Below are 21,372 nucleotides of genomic sequence, written 5' to 3'. Positions count from 1 at the left end.
TGGTATAGCTTAATTATCATGGGATGGTGGGTTATTTCCTCATATAGTCATGAGCAATAATAGTATTTTAGGACAGAGTCACAATAATCCATGAAATGTCCATATACAGGCGGTCCCCTATTTAAGGACACCCGACTTACAGATGACCCCTAGTTAAAGACGGACCCCTCTGCCCACGGTGACCCCTGATGAAGCTCTCTGGAAGCTTTACTATAGTCCCAGACTGCAATGATCAGCTGTAAGGTGTCTGTAATGAAGTTTTATTGATAATCCTTGGTCCAATTACAGCAAAAAAAAAATGTTCAGGCTGAGCATGCATGTGTTATCTGCCAGGAGAGGGAAATAAGTCTCTGCTAGACTATTATAATGGTTGTTCACCTGAGAACAACTGGACTACATCCAATCCTTGAGGTATCCAGAGCTCTCCATAAAACATTATGCTCTGATATATTAAGTGTTTAATACGGGCCTCAGAGGCACAAGTATTCATCATCCCCCATTAAATATGTAAAATTTAAAAAACAAAGTCAGAATTTGTGACAGCTCTATGTCTGGGACACTGATTTTACTCTAGGCTATGTTTTTAAGAAAAAGGTTTTTTTTTCCTTTGGCTTTCATATGAATAAAGCTTTTCAAGGAGCATTTTCATCCAGTGTGTTACTAGCATACAGAAGCGGAGAACACGAGTCAAACATTATGTGTGCTAAAGTAGCACATCCCTCCCGTAATGTAGTCCCATAAATCAGGGCAGGATTAATGGACTACAACCAGGTAAGGCATTGACAGGCCTGTACATGGCGTTGGCCTCTGTTGCACTTGACAAATATAGACAAGGGTTCCCATGTTCTCTGGATTACCCTCCAAAAGAACTGCCTGTCTCTGCATTGCGGTAATGACTTTCAATTGCTCCTTAATTTTTCGTTATCTGTCTTCCCGTTGCAAGGACGACACACTACAACATCTGTCTCTCAGCCAGAGGTGAGGAATGCACCATCTTTAGGAGGCTGTCAATCAATTTCAGTCAGCAGAACATATGTTTCTCCATCTCCCTGTTCTGTGCTCCTCTACAGAGAATAAACACAAATAGTGATGTAGAATAATAATAAAAATGCTAACAGGTTTTTTTCCTACTTGCAACACTGTGTTGGCAAGCACATCCTACTCCATACACTTTTCCAATGTGCTATAAAATTATAACTCCTTAGCAGAAATTCACCTAATAAACCGCTACCAGTATGTTGTCAAGCATAGTAACAACTTCCACATGATGTTTCTTTCATGGCCCAGCATGGTAGCATCATGTAGAAAAACTGAGATGTAAAATGGTTGTTTAATGTCATGGAGGCAGAACTGAAGTCAAGCTCTCCCATCATCAAATTGTCCCCTCTGAAAGCTGGTAAACTGCTTGACAACAAACTTGTAGTGGTTTGATAAGTCCCCTTTAAAATTCACAAACACATTTTACACATTAAAAGCTTTAATGAGTAACTAAAACGTAATCTTTGTATATATCTAATATATAATATCTATATCTAATATATATGTGTGTATATATGTCCGCTAAAGGAATCTACACCATTGCATTTACAATCACTCAGGGAAAGTCATAGACTTGGATTTGAGTCACAATTTTCACCCTACACTTTCCAAAATTCACTTATTTACCACCATCTAGAGGAGTCATTATCTGCTTGCTGCTATGGCAGTAAGCAACCAATTACAGCTCAGCTTCTAGCAACCAATCAAAGCCCAGTTTCTACTTTGCCAGAGGTCATTAATATGAGCTTTGAGATTTGATTAGTTACTATAGGTAATGAGTATAAGACAGCTTATGTATGAGGTAATATGTGAAATAATATGTGCAGCAATATTACATAGAAAAATAGATACAGATAGATAAATAGATAGAGATATAGATATACACTACTGCACAAAAGTATGGGGTCACTTAAAAATGTCTTTATATTTGAAAAGCATATTAAATGAATCAAAAATATTTATTTTTTATATATATATTTTTTAATGCAACATCTACATAGGTATATATAGGCCCATTTCCAACAAACACCACTCCAGTGGTTTAATGGTACATTGATGTAAAAATACTAATGGATGTTTAGAAAAGCCTTGAAAATTCTTTTTCAAGTATGCTAGTCCGGCTGAAAACGGTTTGGCTGATTAAAGAAGCTATAAAACTGACCTTCCTTTTAGCTGGTTGAGAATCTGCAGCATTGTTTGTTCTATGAAACTCTCATTATGGCCAGAAAAAAAGAACTTTCATGTGAAACTTGACTGACTATTCCTGGTCTTAGAAATTAAGGCCATTCCATGCGATAAATTGTCAAGAAACTGAAGATTTCCTACAAGGGTGTGTACTATTTCCTTCAGAGGAGAGCACAAACAGGTTCTAACCTGGGTACAAAAAGAAGTGGCAGGCCCCGTTGCACAACTAAGCTACAAGTAAAGTAGCTAGTTTGAGAAACTGACGCTTCACAGGTTCTCAACTAGCAGCTTTATTAAATAGAACCAGAACGCCAGTGTTGACCTCTACAGTGAAGAGGCAACTCCAGATGCTGGCCTTCAGGGCAGAGTGGCTAAGAAAAGGCATATCTGAGACTGGCTAAGAAAAGGAAAACGTTAATATGGGCAAAAGAACACAAAAATTGGACAGGAGAAGATTGGAAAAAAGTGTTATGGACATTTTGCAATGCCATGCCATTCCCGTTGGGCATCTCTTGATTGGAGCCAATCTCACCCTTCAATAGGAAAATGACCCAAAGCACACCTACAAATAATGCATTAACTTTTTAGGGAAGAAACAGAGAAAATAATTATTTCAAATTTTCAAATCGAAATATTTCAAAAATTAAACCTTGTCAATGTCTGGTCTATATTATATAATCTACTCATTTATTAAAAAATAAATGTATGAGTTTTCATGGAAAACACTACATTGGCTGGATTACCCCAAACTTTTGAGCAGTAGTGTATGTAGATAGATCATCTCTCTAAGATGACTATTCAATGACTGTAAAAAGTAATTAGACACTTTATTTGGTTCCTCTCAGTTTTCAGAAAGCTACAGAACAGAAAGCTGATTTACTCAACTGCTTAAATAAATAAGAAAGGTAGGGGGAAAAGAGGGACACAGAAAGATATAATAAAGTATAGGATCTAGCTTTGTATTATCATCTCCTCTATTCATTTATGCAAATTTTCCTGCTGCACCCCTCGTCAACTGCCCTGAAGACCTGTGGATAGGGTCTAACTTCCTTTGTGGGAAAACCCCTTTAATGATGCCAATAGGATATACAATTGGTCCCCCAATACGGCTTTGTAAAAGGAAAGATGTGAATAGTTATGGCTTTTGGAAGTCTATATCAGAAACTCTAAATGGAAAAGAGCTTGGTTCTGAAGGAATTAAAGACATTTTTTGAAAATTGTCAACACTTGTTAAGAGAAGGTAAAACAGCCAGTATCCAAGAGTGCTAGGTTTTAGGAGTGTAAGAGTTAACATTAACTATGTTTTATTCCTGCTCATTCAGATAACACTTTCTAGTAAGTCCCCAGCGAGAGTTCTGCATAATATGACAGCATCATTTCAGTGTCAGATCAGTGAACCCACACAATCATCACATCTGGTGAGGAAGCGCCACTTGCACCTCCACCGTGTTACGGCTGCCAGCTGGATTGATTTGTTAAAGACAATATATCCAGGAAAATAAAAGTATATTTGTTTAATATGAATTTTTCTTAAGGGAACCCTAGTACATAAATGACATGGAAATGGCTGGTGTATATATACTGGTAGCTTATGCTTGTAACAAAGAACGAGAGGGTCATTGAAAGGAATACAAAGGTTATCTGTGAGTTAAGTGGGCCAAAACAAAAAACCCAAGGATTATCATAATAGTAAGTTTCAGATAGAATCAGTGCTTCAAGGGGTTTCAGAATTTTGTACTTAATCTGGATACCAGATTAAGAGATTGTAAATATGCACAATGATAAATAAAGAAAAAAGTTTATAGTATTTTAATGAATTAATTTCTTGACACTTGATGGACAGAATGGTAGCTGGACTCTCCGTATTTGGCAGCAGGCAGCTGACTGTACTCTCCACAGTATTGCAGCTGAATGTGCAGCATGGTATCCATTATGTGCTCAGAATGTCTGGTAATAATCCTCTCCAAATCAGATGGATAATCATCAGAAGAGCTTGTAAATGTGGTGGGACTACCAACCGTCTGGGCTACAGTGAAGTCCGTGATAGCTTTCCAGCTTGGCTGTACAAGTGCAGTCAGATGTTTAGAACTTTGCCTAAATTTCTCATTATAATGTCTAAGTCATATGTCCTCTGGTCTAGGATACTATATCAAGTAGTTTATGAAGTTGAAAAGCATACATAGGATGCACCCAGAATTGTATCCATATCAATGAATACTTCACTTGTTTTATACACAGGAACTATTCCAAGAGCCAACTATTGACACTGCCATGTGCTGTACCCCTACGCTCACTAGCTGGTCACTTCAATAGTATTACTATAGACCAGCGATGGATAGAGCCTACCAAATATTTAGCGAATGGAGTGAGTGGTTAGGGAGCCAATTGTTGCTGTTTTCTTAGAGACCTTGATCATGCTTTTATGTCAGTTTTGACATAAATGTATCACTGATAAAAGTTGTTCTGAATGTGTCCAGAAAAACTTTCCACCAGTCATCATTATACATCCCATATTTGTGTCTACTTTGGCTCATCCACTCCCCTCTGTATCGAGAACGAAAAATATTATAAAAAATATTATAAAAACAGGAGACCTGCACACAGCTCTTGTAGATGCACCAATGATCTTTAACCAGGTCTTCTTATTTCCAGCTCAGGGCCCATGCTGTGGATATGAATGGTAACAAGGTGGAGAACCCCATTGATCTGTCAATCTTTGTCATCGACATGAATGACAACAGACCTGAATTCTCCAGCACAATATTCAATGGCTCGGTGGAGGAGTCTTCGAAACCAGGTAAAGATTGTAATGCACTGACTTTTCCTCGACACGTTTCCTTGGTTATATAAGGTTATATATGTAGATCAGTTTAGTACAAATGTCTGCACATTAGTCGGCAGATCATAATGGGGCACATTTACTAAACTCTCTGTTCTAGCTTTTTGTCCGACTTTGCACATTCTTTCTAGTTTAAACTGCTTGCATGGGTATTTAAGAAGTGTTCGAGACACATTTGCTCTTCATGTGACATACATTTCTGCACTGAAGGGGGCATTCCAGTGCTCAGTCGACCCTGCGCCACATTTATCATGCAAAGTCTGACAGAATTGTTGCACACCCCATTTTAAAGGTGCACCAAATAAAAATTGCCGCACTCCGTCGGAGCAGTGCAGAGAGCGCCAGATTCCTCAAGAACGGCACCCTCTGCATTATACACAGGCAAAATGCACCTGGTCCCCCGGTCCAGACTGGTGGTGTCTTTTAGAGGTAGGTATAGTGAGGCAACTATAATGAGCAGCACTCACAACTCAAAAATCTGCAAACATCTGCCGGCACATCTCTCTCCTGCTCCCCGCCATGGGGTGTCAGTTTGCAGCATTTGCACAGCTCACAGGGGCCGGGACGAGCCACAGCTTCAGGCACGGAGGCCAGGAGGAGGGCTCCGCACTGGCACAAAGGTTTTATGCCGGATCCCAGAGCTGCATGGAAGGAGCCTTGGCTGTGGAAAACAATACATCACAAGGGTTGCGGTTTGAACCCGAAATGCGTTATATTGGACTTTTTAAATCGTGATTGTAACTGAAAATTTTTAAAAAAGATATTAAAACGTTGCTGCTCAAGTATTATACTTTATTGGTATTTTTGAAAATTCTTTTTGGGCGTTGGTACTGTAAGCGCTCCACGTGCACTCCGTTCTTTTCCACATTCCTGTATACTTTGGACAGATTTGGATTGGAACACTTCACTGGATATCAGTTCTAATAAAATCCTCTGGTATGTGTAGGTTCCTTATCTCCCATTGTGAATGTAGTGCAGTGTCAGCTCTACATGCCACTGCTAATTACTAAGTGTATATTGTATATATAATTATAATTGTATGACTATGTTCACACTACAGAACCCATACAGCCATAACACATAATCCATGGTAGTTACCAGCCCTTAATATATGCCACCAATCACACTAGGGTACAAGCTGAAAAACTATGCTATGCAGAAACACCATATTAAAAACACGGGGTGCCAAATAGATGCATCGTGTCCCGGAATATGACATTATAGTCTTGTGCATGGGTTCAGTCCACTAGAATAGGGACTATACAAAAGACTTTTCTAGGCTTCATATGATTATCTTGACAACTTAGTGGAGCTCCCTATGCCACTCAAGCTGTGCAGAAGAATATCACTTTTTGAGCCTCTCTGTCACTTGGGGCAGTGTCGTGCTGGGCTGTTAATAATAGTAGTATATTTAGACCATGTATTGTGTGTGCACATTAATGGAGCTGTCATTGTAATGAATGCGCAGGAGCAGCCCACTCATACAACTCTATCTGCTGATGCATCATTACCAGACACTGCTCCATATAACAGTAGAAATAATCACTTTCGGATGTTTGTAGCAGACAATGACGGGTGTCCCTCAGGATTTCCATGATGTTTAGTGAGTATGTCCCCCTTGCTCTTCTCTACAGCCCTGAATGTATGTAGTTGCTTCAAAGTGCTTAATAAGAGGCTGCCATTTTTCTCCCTGTAATGAATAATGTTGCGGAGCTTTGAAGCCAATCTCTCTGGGAATATTGCTGGTTTTAAGGAGCCAGCTCATAGTTGATATCACTATTCCCCTGACTGACCAGGCTGCCTTAATCAGCAGCGCTGCGTGTCACATGGTGCGACTCCAGAGCCGTGCTCAGACACAGATGCAGAATTTCATTCACAATCCGGCTGCAAGCGGCTCAAGTGTCAGCTTCTCAGCTAATGAATTGATTAATTAATGAATCGTTTCTATGACTCCGCTCTCTGTAAGGACTCTGAATGAATAAATATGAAACAATTAAATCTTTACACTGGGGTCTAAAATTTCCTGGGCCTGTCACTGTTCCTCGTTTTAAAGTGCACCTGTAGCCCTATACGCCATGCAAAGTACTCAGTATTCAGCCATCATTATAGCAATTCTCTTGTTTTGTCCATATTAGCTAGTCCATATTTTAGGGGACCCAGGTAATCCCCTGCCACTGGAGAACCCGACACTTGCCCCAGGGTATCTACTTCGACTTCAGGTGACTGCTGTGGGTCCAGAGCAGGTTGCCCTGTCATTATTTGATGTCCATTTCTGGAAAAAACAGATTCAACATGGCGATGTCCTGCAGATATAACTTTTATGTTTATTTATTAAGAACAAGTAGTCAATAATCTTGTAACCTCTTCAAATATCAGAAAAACATGTTTAAACCTTTTTAGAATAAGACTTGTGCATTGACCTACACGTTGGGGTTTTAATAACTTTTTGCTTCTTCTGGTTGGCTTGAAAGGGCCTGGATAGATAGCCCATGTCTCATTTGAATCATTAGCTCCTCTAAAGCTGCGTCTCCCCTTTAAGAGCCGTATGCCCCCTTCAGAAGAGTGCCCAGCTATCCTGTGGGTATGTCAAGCCAACAACCTCTTCTTAGTGAGCTGGATCTTTCGGCTCCGCTCACTAAGGAGAGCCGGTTCTTCTAGCTCCTGAACGGCTCCCTATTACATGTATAATAGGGAGCCACAGTCCAGCCAGTTACCCTACTCCGCACCACTTTTAACTTGATTGTATCGGGTTAAAGGGGGCATGGTGAGCCGGTTATTGGCAGGGTTAAGTGAGCCATCAGCTCACTGAGGGGAGCTGGCTCAGGTCGTTCACGTAAAACAGTCGGCTCTAAGAGCCGGTTCGTTCGTGAGCGACGGGTTCTGTCAGAGATAGAGTTCCCGGGGGCTGCTGGCTGTTGGAGATATTTACTGCCAGTGGTGTGACCCATCACCACAGTTTTGCCCATGCTTAAAAGAAATTTCCCATTAAAATCAAGCATTATAAACAAGAAAGAGAAACAAATCAATTAGAAAATAGTGTTCATTGAATACTACAGCCAGTCAGAAAGCAGTAAGGGTTAAAACTCAAAGCTCAGAGGTATATAAAGAAACATAGGGAGAGCAGGAATAAAGCTGTAGCCTGGCTTGAATGAGATCTTCCATATCGACAGAGAGGTACAAGCTGTTACTAATGGACGCTGTTTCAGCCTGTTTCTTTACAAACTAAGCAGAATTTCTTTACAAACTACGTATATTGGAAATTTTAAAATATAAAAAAATATCTCAAGCAAAAATTTCTTTTGAGCAGCTTTATAGTTTAAATGACTTCTATTAGTCTTTCCAAGTGACCCTACTGTAGTAAAAGACAACGTACATGGAAAGTATATGCTTTACATCTATCTAATGTTAAATAATATTAGTCTTCCTATTCCCACGTAGATACCATGCAGTGCTGCTTGTTTCTCTTTTACATAAGAAACTACATATATATCAGTAGAACAAACATTAACAGTCATTTTTGTTGTTGTTGTACCGTATATACTTGAGTATAAGCCGACCCGAGTATAAGCCGAGACCCCTAATTTTACCACCTAAAACTGGGAAAACCCATTGACTCGAGTTTAAGCTGAGGGTGGGAAATGCCTTGGTCACAGACCCCCCCAGTATATAGCCAACCATCCCCCTATGGTATACAGCTGCCCCCTGTAGTATACAGCCAACCCAGCTTGCCCCCAGCAGTATACAGCCAGCCCAGCTTGCCCCCAGCAGTATACAGCCAGCCCCGCCTGCCCCCATTAGTATACAGCCTGCCCCCATTAGTATACAGCCTGCCCCCATTAGTATACAGCCTGCCCCCAGTAGTATACAGCTTGCCCCCAGTAGTATACAGCTTGCCCCCAGTAGTATACAGCTTGCCCCCAGTAGTATACAGCCTGCCCCCAGTAGTATACAGCCTGCCCCCAGTAGTATACAGCTTGCCCCCAGTAGTATACAGCTTGCCCCCAGTAGAATACAGCCTGCCCCATGTAGTATACAGCTTGCCCCCAGTAGAATACAGCCTGCCCCATGTAGTATACAGCTTGATCCCAGTAGTATACAGCCTGCCCTCAGTACTATACAGCCTGCCCCCAGTAGTATACAGATTGCCCCCAGTAGAATACAGCCTGTCCCATGTAGTATACAGTTTGCCCCCAGTAGTATACAGCTTGCCCCCAGTAGAATACAGCCCAGCCCAGCATTAAAAAAAAAATAAACTTATATACTCACCCTTCAGGCTTCCGCACCCTTCTTCTTTCTTCTGCAGGGCACCGCCATTGAACTCCCCCGGCCAGCAGGCGCATAGTATGACTCGCCGCTGCTGACGTCATACTAGGCGCTGCCCGGGGGAAAAACATGGCAGCGCCCAGCAGAAGAAAGAAGACGGTGCGGAAGCCTGAAGACGAGCCGCACGGACATCGGGGGAGCAGCGCTGCAAATCGGGGCCACCGGAGGGTGAGTATATAAGTTTATTATTTTTTAAGTATTTTTAAGTATTTTTTACTCTTTATACATTAAGTATATTGACTCGTGTATAAGCCGAGGGGACGTTTTTCAGCACATTTTTTGTGCTGAAAAACTTGGCTTATACACTAGTATGTAAATTCTTTTCAATTGCAAACATATTGCTCATAATTTGCGATTTGATAGATGTTGTAGAACTACAAATACCAGCACACACCAGCAGCCTCTAGCCGATATGATACCTGCTACCTGCGCCGTGTGTCAGCTTTCCCAGCCCGTGACTGACAGTGTGCCCGGCTGCGCCCGTGTTCCAGCACCAGCTCTTTCTGCTTCGCTTGCCTCTCCCCCTGGGAGATGAATGCCAGTGAGCGCAGCACAGATGGGGCCTGATACTTGAAAGTCATCTGCATATGAAGAATTTAAATCTTTAGCCTTGGTGATTTGAACAGAAAGCCAATTATGGGGCTGAGTTCGTTTTGAGATGAAGCTGTAATTTGAGGCTTGTGAAATTAATCCTTTAAAGCGCACAGTGGCAAACACGCAGAGGCTTGTATCAAGTGCTGGCATCCTGAGTTCCTTCATTTGCTCCTTCACTCTTAATACAATTAATGAAGAGGTGTTGAACCGTCTCACCCCGAGAGAAGGATTTAAACTTGATCTGTGATTACATGACTGGATATCCAGGGGTTGTGCAAATATGAGGCCAAGCCACAGGTAGAAGACATGACAAATCTCTCCTAGCCTGTGAGGGGATGGATGACGATACCATTATTACGGAAAGTGGATATAATGTGTGCATATATACACTGGAGATCAAAATTACAGAACACACAATTTCCTAAATGTCAAGGTCATTCATAGTCCTATATGAATATATCCTAATATGTGAAATAGCAGTATGGTAAGCTTATTTATAATTTGTATATATTCTAAAGCACAGAATAAAAATGAGATAATTGTAAAAGAACACTAATCAAAAGTAGAAAACAGTTATTGGTGTTGATCTAATACCTAATTTCCGTAATTATCTGACAAACCCAGTTTAACTGACTGTGCTAAAATGGTGTGCCGTTCCAAAGTGACTGAAACCCTCCAGCACCAGAGGAAGGCCAAAGGGGTGAAGCCAGAGAAGTCTATGATTTCTAGAATATTGCATCTTTACAACATCATAGTTGAATCATTGGTTTATAAAATCCTTATTTCCTTCATGTTAAGGTACCTATGTCATGACTGTGACAGCGCATGATGCAGATGACATCACCACATCAAATGGAATAGTCACTTATCAGATCATGGAGCAGCGTCCGCAGAGCCCATCTAAGGACTTGTTTGTCATACACAGTCAGACTGGAGCTATTAATACAGTGGCTGCAGGTCTGGATCGAGAGGTGAGTAGAATTATCCTTGATATAGCATACTGTATTCTGATCATTTCAAGATTTTGCAGGTGAAACTAGACGACCAGAGAAGGATCATGTGACACCCTATGTGAATGTGAAATTAAAATTTGGAGAGACACAGAGACACAATGGGAGAGATAAAATGGGCAAAAAGACAATAAGCATTACGTACCGCTTACAGGGAACCTTTCTGGCCGATTTGGACTGGTGGTTTAGAGTCCCAAATTGCCCTATAATAATTCTGTCTACATTAGTGTTGCTATTTTGCTAGGGCAATAGATAGAAATGGCTAAAAATATTTATTGTATAGGGGTTGGATAATACGGATGGGGCACAGGCATGTGGAAAAGCACTACTGCTCTGGTCCTTCCCACTGCTTTATGATTATTGAGCTGAAATGAAAAGATCCCATAGGCAACAATGAAGCAATAAACTCAGTGCTGGGTCTTATTCACATCCACAAAATAATAATTGTTTTCACATTAGTAAGAAGGTTCCCTAGCATTATAAATAAAAAAAAACTGACTACACATCAAATTTTTTTGCAGACCTGTAGACTTCTAGGTCTGTCTGTGATCCGCAAATGTGAAAAATATTTATAATGAACAACGGATACGTAGAAAAAATCTAAAAAGATAAAAAACATAGAAAATAGATGGTCAGTATGCTATAAATGAAAATCATTGATAGCATAATGAGAGAATAAATGGATGTGTGAGTAAGCCCTTAGGGTTATACCCTAATCAATTATTTTTTTATAGATACCAAGCTGTAGACAGCATCGTGTCAATGCTCCTTGACAGAATATTGTAGGCTTGGGTCAGCAAGGGGAATGAAACTGAATAAATTAGATTATTCAATTTAGACTATTTATCACATATCAATAAATGATAGATGCAGGTCCTACCTATGGAACCTTCACCAATCTTGGGAACAGGGGTCTGCCAACCCCCTTTCTGCCAGTTGGGCTGAATGCATGCACCGTTACTCTCTATTATTTTTTATAGGTGCACCGAGCATATAGGGACACATTTTCTAAAAACAGTGTAAACTACACTATATGCAGTTTGTCTGTTTAGTGTGCAGAGGGCGCAAGATTCTTGAATTGTGGTGCCCGTTCTTCATGAATATGGCACTCCCTGCACTACCCCCACACAGTCCACCAACTTTTTTTTGGTGCACCTTTAACATGGGGTGTGCAACACACTTCTATCAGACTTTGCATGTTAAATTTGGCGCATGGTCTGAAATAGCAACGAAACACCCATTTCAGTGACAAAATTTGTGTTGCATGAAGAATAGTGCAGCCGCGCCACGAAAGGGCGGCGTATGTCACATATATGGCGCAAACACTTCTTTAATGTTCAAGCAGTTTGCACATAAAAGAATGTGCAAAGTCTGACAGAAAACTGGCGCAAGGACTTTAGCAAATCTGCCCCATATTTTTGCCATTCCCACAGACTTTATTGGAGAGTGGCCATGCAAGCTTATCACTCTTCCTTCAGTTCGGCTGTGGGAAGGGGGGCAATGGATCCCTGTTCTCGAGGTACAACCAGGGGCGCACCTGCCATGAGGCAATTTGAGCATCTCGTCTCAGGCAGAGCACCTCCTGCTGGACGATGAGGCGGCACCGTGCACCCACCACCCACCGACCAGCACTGTGAAACCCTCTGCCAGGTTTACCCCCACACTTCCGACTCTCCACCCCCTTATGGCTCTCCCGATTAAATCCTGCTCTGCATGGCTTGGTTGCATCTAAGTAGATTCTCACATGCTCTTTTTGAATATCTAACTAGTCCCCACCCCCTTTGTCACCTTTATCAAGGTAGGATGTGGGGGACATATTTCCTAATTATATCTTCTCCCAGGGGGCTCCTAAGTAGAAGAAACACAACCATGAAATAGATGTTTTGTTGGCTTCCTCACTCTAAAATCCTTAGAACACCCTAAGAGTATTGAAGGACCGTGGTCAAAGATTCATTAACAAGCAGTTGAAATGTATGAATTATGACAAGGCTGGATTTGAAATATTTTTTGAGATAATCCTAAGAAGCCATTTTAAAGACATGAGATACACCCATGGGAAGGGACAAGAAATAGTGACACAACGTGTACAATAAGTAACATTTTCTATTCATGAGGCAGTGGAAACATAGAGGGGGCAGAGGAAAACATTTAGCCTAATGACTAGGTATGAATTTGGTTATCTTCTAGCTAAGGTGTTTTCCTCTCCACATTTAGCTTGGGGGGGGGGGTCATCATAACCCATAACATTATCCAAAATCTACACTCTTAACTTTGGATTTGTTCAAATTCTGGAGCTCACTAAATTGGGAAGATAATTCCAGCAGTGTTGTCGCTTCCTGACAGACCCAGCTTTTGTGATGAGATGCTAGGACTGTCATAAACCAAGCAGAACAATAAAGCTTTATCTATAGTGCTATGTTTAACGTCGGCTGAAATGATCTCCGGTGAAATCCCTGCCTCTGAGCCCAGATAATGTTGATCTTGCTTCCACGTTGCATAAATGAATAGAAAAGAATGTGTTTTTTCCTGAAGCATGATACAAGCGATATCCTCTGTATCTTGTGCATTAGGATTTTCCACTTTTTAATTCTTATTTCCATCTCCACGGAAATCTACCCAGATATCTTACCCATACTCGCTAGTAATCAGCATTTACAAATTACCTGTGTAATGTATGCAAAGCTCATTAGCTTATAAGCCGTGTGGCAAATCTGGAGGGAATGTGTGCAGTGGGCCGGGTTTGATAAATCCAAGCCAAGAACAAATCCTAGCGCCGCCACCGCCGCGGAAATTGGCGTCAACAGAATCATAAATTTAAAAAAAGCCAAAACAAAAGAAAATTTCTGTTTTTCACAGATATACTTGGTTGCTGAACAAGAAACTCTGTCTATTTTAATGTTTTTTCATTGCCTTGAACGGGTTAACCATGTGGGTTCACTGCACATGTTGGATGAGCATTTGGACATTACACACGCAGTAAAAGCGCTGACTGTACCCAGTCTTAGGTGATATTGGGAAAAAAAATTATAATTTTAATTTAAATTCAATTTAACCCTTTAGCCACTATTTTCTATTACAAGTTTCCTTTTTTTGCTCCCCACCTGCAAAATTCCATAAATGTTCTATTTTTCCATGTACAGAGCTGTGTGTAGGCTGTGTGTGTCCATAATATGAAAGACACAATACCTTAGTAATGTGTCTTCTCTGTCAGTGCTGTGCTTTGCCTACTCCTCCACCTGATTTAACAACTTCCAATGATGTCATGACCATGGGGCTCTGAAAAAGCGGTTACATCCCCTGTGATGCATAGAATGTGGGGAATCTGTCAGCTTTTTACTGTACTCCCCTTCCCCAGAAACTGTACCTTGTGTTATGTCAATATACTAGCCACCGTAATTTACAATCACCCCTCCATTAAAATTTACTTCCCCAAAAAATTATACTTAAAATTATATATTATACTTCTTTTAGTGGCCCTCACATGGCATAAGACCCTTTTTCTGTAGCCATCCGCCACTTAAAACGTCCCCCATTTTGTAGCCCTCCGACTTTTCTGTGCCGTTTGCTTGCCCCACTTCACCCTATCTTTCCTTTACAGAATCAGATATTTACCTTTCCACATTCCCCAGCTTCTATATCTCTATGGAGTACATTTACTTACCTGGTCCTGCACGTTCCCCAATCCATAGTATCCGACGAGAAGGAACTCTGCTGTGATTCATTTACTTCATGCATGTGTCCCCGCTCAAGTCCGCCGGAGTTCACCATCTTCCTCCCGGTGTATGTAAGTGCTTGGCTTGCAACACAATTTTAAAGTTAAATCCCACGTTCTGTCTTAATCCATTGGATCGGCCGGCCCGCCCCCCGATTTCTGTCGTACGAAAGCAGTCGCCGATGCGCCATAATCTGGTCACGTGAGACACAATCCCCTTCTTAAACCTGACAGAAATGCGCCACGGGACCCTTAGTAAATAAGCCCCTATATCTCTTTTCTTATGTTCACATGCATATAAGAACAGCCTAATAATCACATTGCTATAGCCAGGTCCTTAATACATAGCAGAGCAAAACAACAAGAACAATAAATAGATTTGCTGCGCCATTGAGCAAAGAAATGTATCATTTTCCGATAATTGTTTCATTACGGATCAATATGTGCTTACTAGATGCAGAATATCGGGGCTTGGTGCCGCCATACAATTAAATGCTTTATGAAGAGCTCTGGAAAAGAATCACCCTTTCCTCCAGGATGTCTTTCTGATCAGATCATTGTATGTAGCACTGTCAGGAGAATGAAAAGAGCGCTCTTGTCAAAGGCTTTAGCAAGATGACAGCAGGAAGAAGGACCAATGGGACACTGGGTTGCACATCCCAATCTCCAAATTACATAATGCACAGGAGACTGCAAAAGAATAGGAGCCTGTTATAGGAGAGCGGATTGCAAACTGTCACTTTGAACAAAGCGTTGTGCTCATTCAGCTGGGAACGTGGAGCGTGTGAGATAGAATGTCTATTACTATCTCTACCCCCAGCTGATGGCAAGTAGGCATCTACCTTATCGATCAGAGTGGCACCTCTTTATGTTCAGCTACAGCTTGCCACTCACAACACCTACCCAAGGTCATCCTACAACATAGCAAGGTCAGACAAAGCTTGCTCTTCTGTGTACAGTATGTCTAATTGATGTATCAAAATATCCCAACAGTGTAACATCTTAGAGAATCTAAAAGCGACATAACACAACTGTGCTTATTGTTGTCACAGCACACTATGGCCCTAGTGTTCTACTTACAGCTGAGAATGATGCGGAACTATTATAGTTCCTATAATATTGTTCCATGACTCTCAGGGTCACTGGGGTCTAAGGGTTCATGTTCCTTCCACCATTGATAAAGTGTGGCTTCACTTTTCAAGATGGGAATATTTCTTACATTTTTGTATTTTTTGATGTATTGAAGAAATAAAAAAGTGGCAACAATGTTAAGGTTCAATAAAAACATGGGAACCTTTTGCCTTATATTACATATTGCGTAGGGGCTTATTTACTAAGGGTCGAGGATCGCACTTCATCGGACTTTGCATCCTTTTCCAGATTTGCGTGACTTTAACAGGGGTCTGCGCTGGTGTTGTGTCGCATGCGATCGGATTGGGGGATGCGCCGTCGGACCATTCGACTGATTCGGACTGAGCGCGGGATTTAACTTTCAAATTGTGTCGCAAGACCAAGCACTTACATGCACGCGATCTGAGTGAATCGCAGCAGAGTGCATGATCATCAGACAATGTACTTTTGGTGAACTCCGCTAACCAGGAAAGTAAATGTACCCCAAAGGTTTTATAAGTATTTGAAGGGGAGAAAAAGTACATAGCTTGCTTTATATAATACTAAGATCCATATTAAAGAGAACCTGTTATCAGGAGTCCTTTTTCTGGCTCCCCCATGTCCCTATAGAGAATAGTGTGCATATTGCCAAAGTGTTTTTATAATAAAACTCTCTTTTTTCTATTAAAAAAAAAGTTAGATAAAAGTCTACATTTCTCTCTGCAGAGCAGTGTCCCTTGTCCCATGGGAGTGGCCAGATAGAAGCGGTAACCCCGCCCCCCCATCCCCACCCTCGGGAGACTGCTCCGTCATGCGTCTATTTCAATTTTTAAAACACCCATATCAGGGCCGGCTCCAGGTTTAAGTGGGCCCCTGGGCGACAGAGCCCTAGTGGGCCCCTTTATGGGCCGCCCTCCAGTAGTCACACTGCCCCCCCATCCCCATGTACACATTCCTCCCTTCCCCTGTATACACACTGCCCCCCCTCCTCCTGTATACACACTGCCCCCCTCCTCCTCCTGTATACACACTGACCCCCCTCCTCCTCCTGTACACACACTGACCCCCCTCCTCCTCCTGTATACACACTAACCCTACCTCCACCTGTATGCACACTGCCACCCCTCCCCCCTCCCCCTGTATACACACTGACCCCCCTCCTCCTCCTGTATACACACTGACCCCCCTCCTCCTGTATACACACTAACCCCCCTCCACCTGTATGCACACTGCCACCCCTCCCCCTGTATACAGACTGCCACCCCTCCACCTGTATACAGACTGCCACCCCTCCCCCTGTATACACACTGCCACCCTTCCCCCTGTATACACACTGCCACCCCTCCCCCTGTATACACACTGCCCCCCATGTTCTCCTCACCTCACTCATGCAGCTCTCTCTGTGTGGTCACTGCTTTCCCTGGCAGGTCATGTGACCAATGACATCATGAAAAGGTCCTTCAGCCATTGGGGAAAGCAGTGACAGCAAATGCTCTCACCGTGATCTGTGTCTGGAGGACACATATCGTGATGAGAGAGGGAAGGAATCTCCCGGGCAGCGGGGCAGATGTCCTGCTGACCTGGGGAGATCAGGGGGCCCCTCCAGTACCACGGGGTCCCGGCACTTGCCCGGGGCAGCCGGGTGCTGGCGCCGGGCCTGACTCATATCCCTTGTAAAATTTACGAAAAAATTCACAAAGTTTGAGAAATTCGCTTGTTTTTGCGTCACCTTGTATTAATGGGTATAACATTTATATTTCTTGGTTTACAGAACTGTTTCAGGGCTTGTTTTTTGCGGTACTTTTTCTTGGTAGCATATCAGGGTAAATCTTACTTTTTGATTACTTTTTATGCTGTTTTTATGAGGTCAGATGTGAAAATTTAATAATTTTTGTGAGGTTTTTTTGTGTTTTTTTACGCCGTTCACCATACAGGTTTAGTGACAATTTTATTTTATTGTATATTTGTTATGGTTGGTGATGTAAAAACAAGTGAATTTCTCACAAAATGAGTTTTATATTCTGCAAAACAAGTCAAACATAGAAAAGCTATATAAATGGGGTATTGCCGTAATCGTGGTGACACATACAATAAAGATATCATATTATTTTTATGGTACAGTGAGTGGATGGGAAAAAAAGCTAAAAATCCTTCACCAGAATTATGATTTTTTTTTAACCACCACCAAGAAAGAGTTAATCACCCTAAATGATGTTCCAGAAAAATGGATCTCATGCCACAAAAAATAATCACCCAAATTACAAAAAAATAAACATTTTATAGCCTGTAAAATGTGACAATAGGTTTTGGCAATTTTCATAAAAATGGCACCCAAAATTCTGAACCTCATAACAACCTAGAAAAGAGAGAGAGGATGCATAAAATTCCATACAGCAGACATTTAGGTAATTTTAGTTATGAAGTTGTTCGGGTGCTTGCCTACCTCATCTGAAAAGCAGAACATTTTTAACACAATTTGAAGTACAATGCGTGAAGAGAAAACAATCTCAATATACCCTGGATATGTTAAAGCGTTACAAAGTTATAACCACTTATAGTGACACAGGGCAGATTTTAAAAATCAGACTTAGTTCTAAAGCCCTAAAATGGCTTAGACCAGAGGGAGTTAACACTGCTTATAGAAGCAGTGAAATATTCATTAATTCTTGTGCAGTGCAAAAATTAGTGATTACAGTAGCGACTATACCACCTTTATGCCATGTGGGCTTGGAAGGGGCATAGAGGACAATGCCCAAATGAGTAGGCCTGTGTACTTTTGGTTTTTACTTGAAACTACTCCAGGTCACAGCTGGAGAGCCGGCGTATGATATATCACCCCAATGATGTACAAATTGTGGTTATGTAAATACTGTGCAATTATTTACATACGTAAATGCGGTATAAACATCCCATACACATAGCTTAACAGAAACATGGTTTAAATCAATGAGATGTTGATGCAATGTAAACTCAAAGTCTGAACACAACCTAACATTCAAATCACATTGTTTATCATAAACGCGCTTTAAATATCTCGTTCACATGCCCAGAGCAAGTTTCTGGTGTGGTGGAGATGGAAAGGGGTCAGTGTTCCTCACCCTTCCATCCTCCTCCATAATGAGACATGACATCCTCGCTTGGTCGTGGTGAAACAAAGTATGCTCCTCACACCGTGGCCATTCATAATGCTTGTCAATGGCAGACGTGAGCAGTTTGTGTGGCCAGTTTACTGCCCAAAATGGTCGTGTGTGTGAGTTAAGAAAACCAGTGAAGTAATAATATGTCCTAGAGGGATTTATTCTGGCCTAGACTATATTCAGGCCTGGGGGATATACTCTGGGCTATCCCAAAGTATACCGGGTATGTTCTTGGCTGGGGGAGGGGTACTCTATTCCCCTGGGTATAATCTGGGACAGGGATATTCTGGCCTGCTACAACGGTTCAAAGTACACTAAAGAGAGGCTTTGAACCAGGCAAAACACATAGAGGGGGGATTTATCATTGTGTTTTTGTCATATTTGGTGTTGTTTTGGCGTAGTTGTGGTACAAATTCTCTTGCGCCAAATTCATTATTTCTTAGACTAGTTTTCACAATATGGAACTAAAATTATGATTTGTGATTTTGCCACAAAATGACTCCAGTGAACCCTTGGTGTAGAAAGGGACATATGCGCCAAGTCATATGCGCCAAAAAAAAAGAACAAACACAAAAAAAAAAAACAATATTATCAGACAAACCAAAATTAAAACAAAACTATTACAACAACATACATAGACTCACTTGATGAATACAGATAAAACAAAAATGTAATTGAACATAGACAACCAAGTCAAAGACAAATGGAAATGATAAATTCCCCTTAGTGTATAGCTTATAAGTAGTGGACTCCTTTAAAGAAATTGTCTATAGGCAAAAAAAACACAAAACTTTCCATTGTATATGAATTGTAAGAAATCTAGTCAATAATAATTCCAGAACCAGCAATGATCTGTTTCTAAAATGGGATGACCCCAGAACATTAAATAAATTAGGTATGCCACTAGGAGCAATCATTCTATAATTCATAAATACTAAAAATGGTCCTTTTTTCACACTTTTTTACCTCCACGTCAGCCGACAACGCCCCATCCGTGGAAAAAGAAAAAGTATGTTACAATTTACCTAAAAGTATCCAAATCCAGCACTTGAGCCTTAGTATTGTAAAATGAAGTACTTTATTCCATTAGATTAAAAGATATAAAGATATATACTAGTGTTTTCCTGTCTTTTAATTTAATGGAATAAAATACTACATTTAACAATACTTTCCCTTGGGCACTGGATTCAGATACTTTTGGAGATTTGCTCGTCAAGAGCTTCTGGGTGTTACTCCTGTGCACTCAGATGACATATGTGGTGAGCTGATTTGTCTGTTTTTGTAAAATAGTAGTAGTTGTGATGCTATCTATTAGAACATTGCCCATAAAGGCTTCACATCTGCTAGTGGAAAAACACCCCAAATTATGGAAGAATGGACTAGCCAATATCTGTCAAACCCCACCATATAGACAGCTTTACCCTAATCTTTATGTTGTATAAGTCTGTGGTTCTCTCTTACGGTCTCTTTCATGTGATAAGTAGATTAGAGGAGGAAAAAAAATGCAGCAAAATAATTTTTTTTAGAAAAAAAAAAAAAAAAAAAACAAAAGCAGAAGAACAACCTTGTTATATAATTGTTAATTATGAAGAGCTATGTAAATGTAGCATTTGTTCTTAATTGCAAATGTCAGGAGACTCTTAAATTAGTGGCGTAGGTCTTCAGCTCATCTCTTCTAGTAAACGTAGACCTGGATGTCCTCGCTTCCAGCCTCGTTCATCTCGAGTTCTTTACTAATTGGGTTATTTATGGACTAATTGGCAGGAGATAAATGAGGCGCTCCGGATGATGGAATACAAATATATTTTGTGTGTACCTCTCAGTGTATGCTTCAGTAGTGAATTGGTAGGTATGTGGTTTCCACTCTTTTGTCCGGACAGAGATACAACAATTAAAATGTATCTTTAAATTATATTAGGCCATTGTTTCTGAAACAAAGGAATAATGCTGTACCAGGTAATTATATAAATTGTGTCCCACATTTATCACCAGTCTTCCGTTTTTATGTTCTAATAATTATGTCTAATTATTACCTGTACCTCAATTCAGTTTCAGAGTGGATAGAGGTCATTGCTATGATGTGTTCCATTCAAAGTACAGAGAGAATAGGCAATCATTCTCCCCTATCTATATCTCTGATATGTAGATATGAATAAACCTTTATTTATCTAGTGCCATGAAATTCTGCGTCTCTTTAGAGATTATGGGCCGTGGCATAACTAGGAGAGACAGGGCCCCCTAGCAGGCTACTGCATGGGGCCTCCCTTCCCACTTAAAAAATATACATATTAGTATACTCACACATGCGAGTTACAATCACATATAAATACACTCATGTACATATACACATACGTACAGTGCCATATGCAACATACTCACATACAGTGTATACAGACACCATATACACATCACATATACTGCATA

The 21,372-nt window shown here is 40.9% G+C and overlaps 1 protein-coding gene across 2 annotated transcripts in view; it reads left to right on the top strand.

Annotated features, from left to right (window-relative positions):
* Positions 1–21,372, top strand: part of CDH4 (cadherin 4) — a 512,453-nt gene that overhangs the window by 455,357 nt on the left and 35,724 nt on the right. For both annotated transcript variants that reach the window (XM_072110989.1, XM_072110990.1), the window contains exons 6-7: positions 4,876–5,020; positions 10,778–10,950. In XM_072110989.1, the coding sequence (XP_071967090.1) occupies positions 4,876–5,020; positions 10,778–10,950 (318 nt within the window). The remainder of the gene's footprint in view (positions 1–4,875; positions 5,021–10,777; positions 10,951–21,372) is intronic.

Source organism: Engystomops pustulosus, chromosome 6 (assembly GCF_040894005.1).
Source record: "Engystomops pustulosus chromosome 6, aEngPut4.maternal, whole genome shotgun sequence".
Lineage (NCBI taxonomy): Eukaryota > Metazoa > Chordata > Amphibia > Anura > Leptodactylidae > Engystomops > Engystomops pustulosus.
Note: the sequence above shows the minus strand (reverse complement) of the source record. Positions and strands in the feature narration are given on the sequence as shown.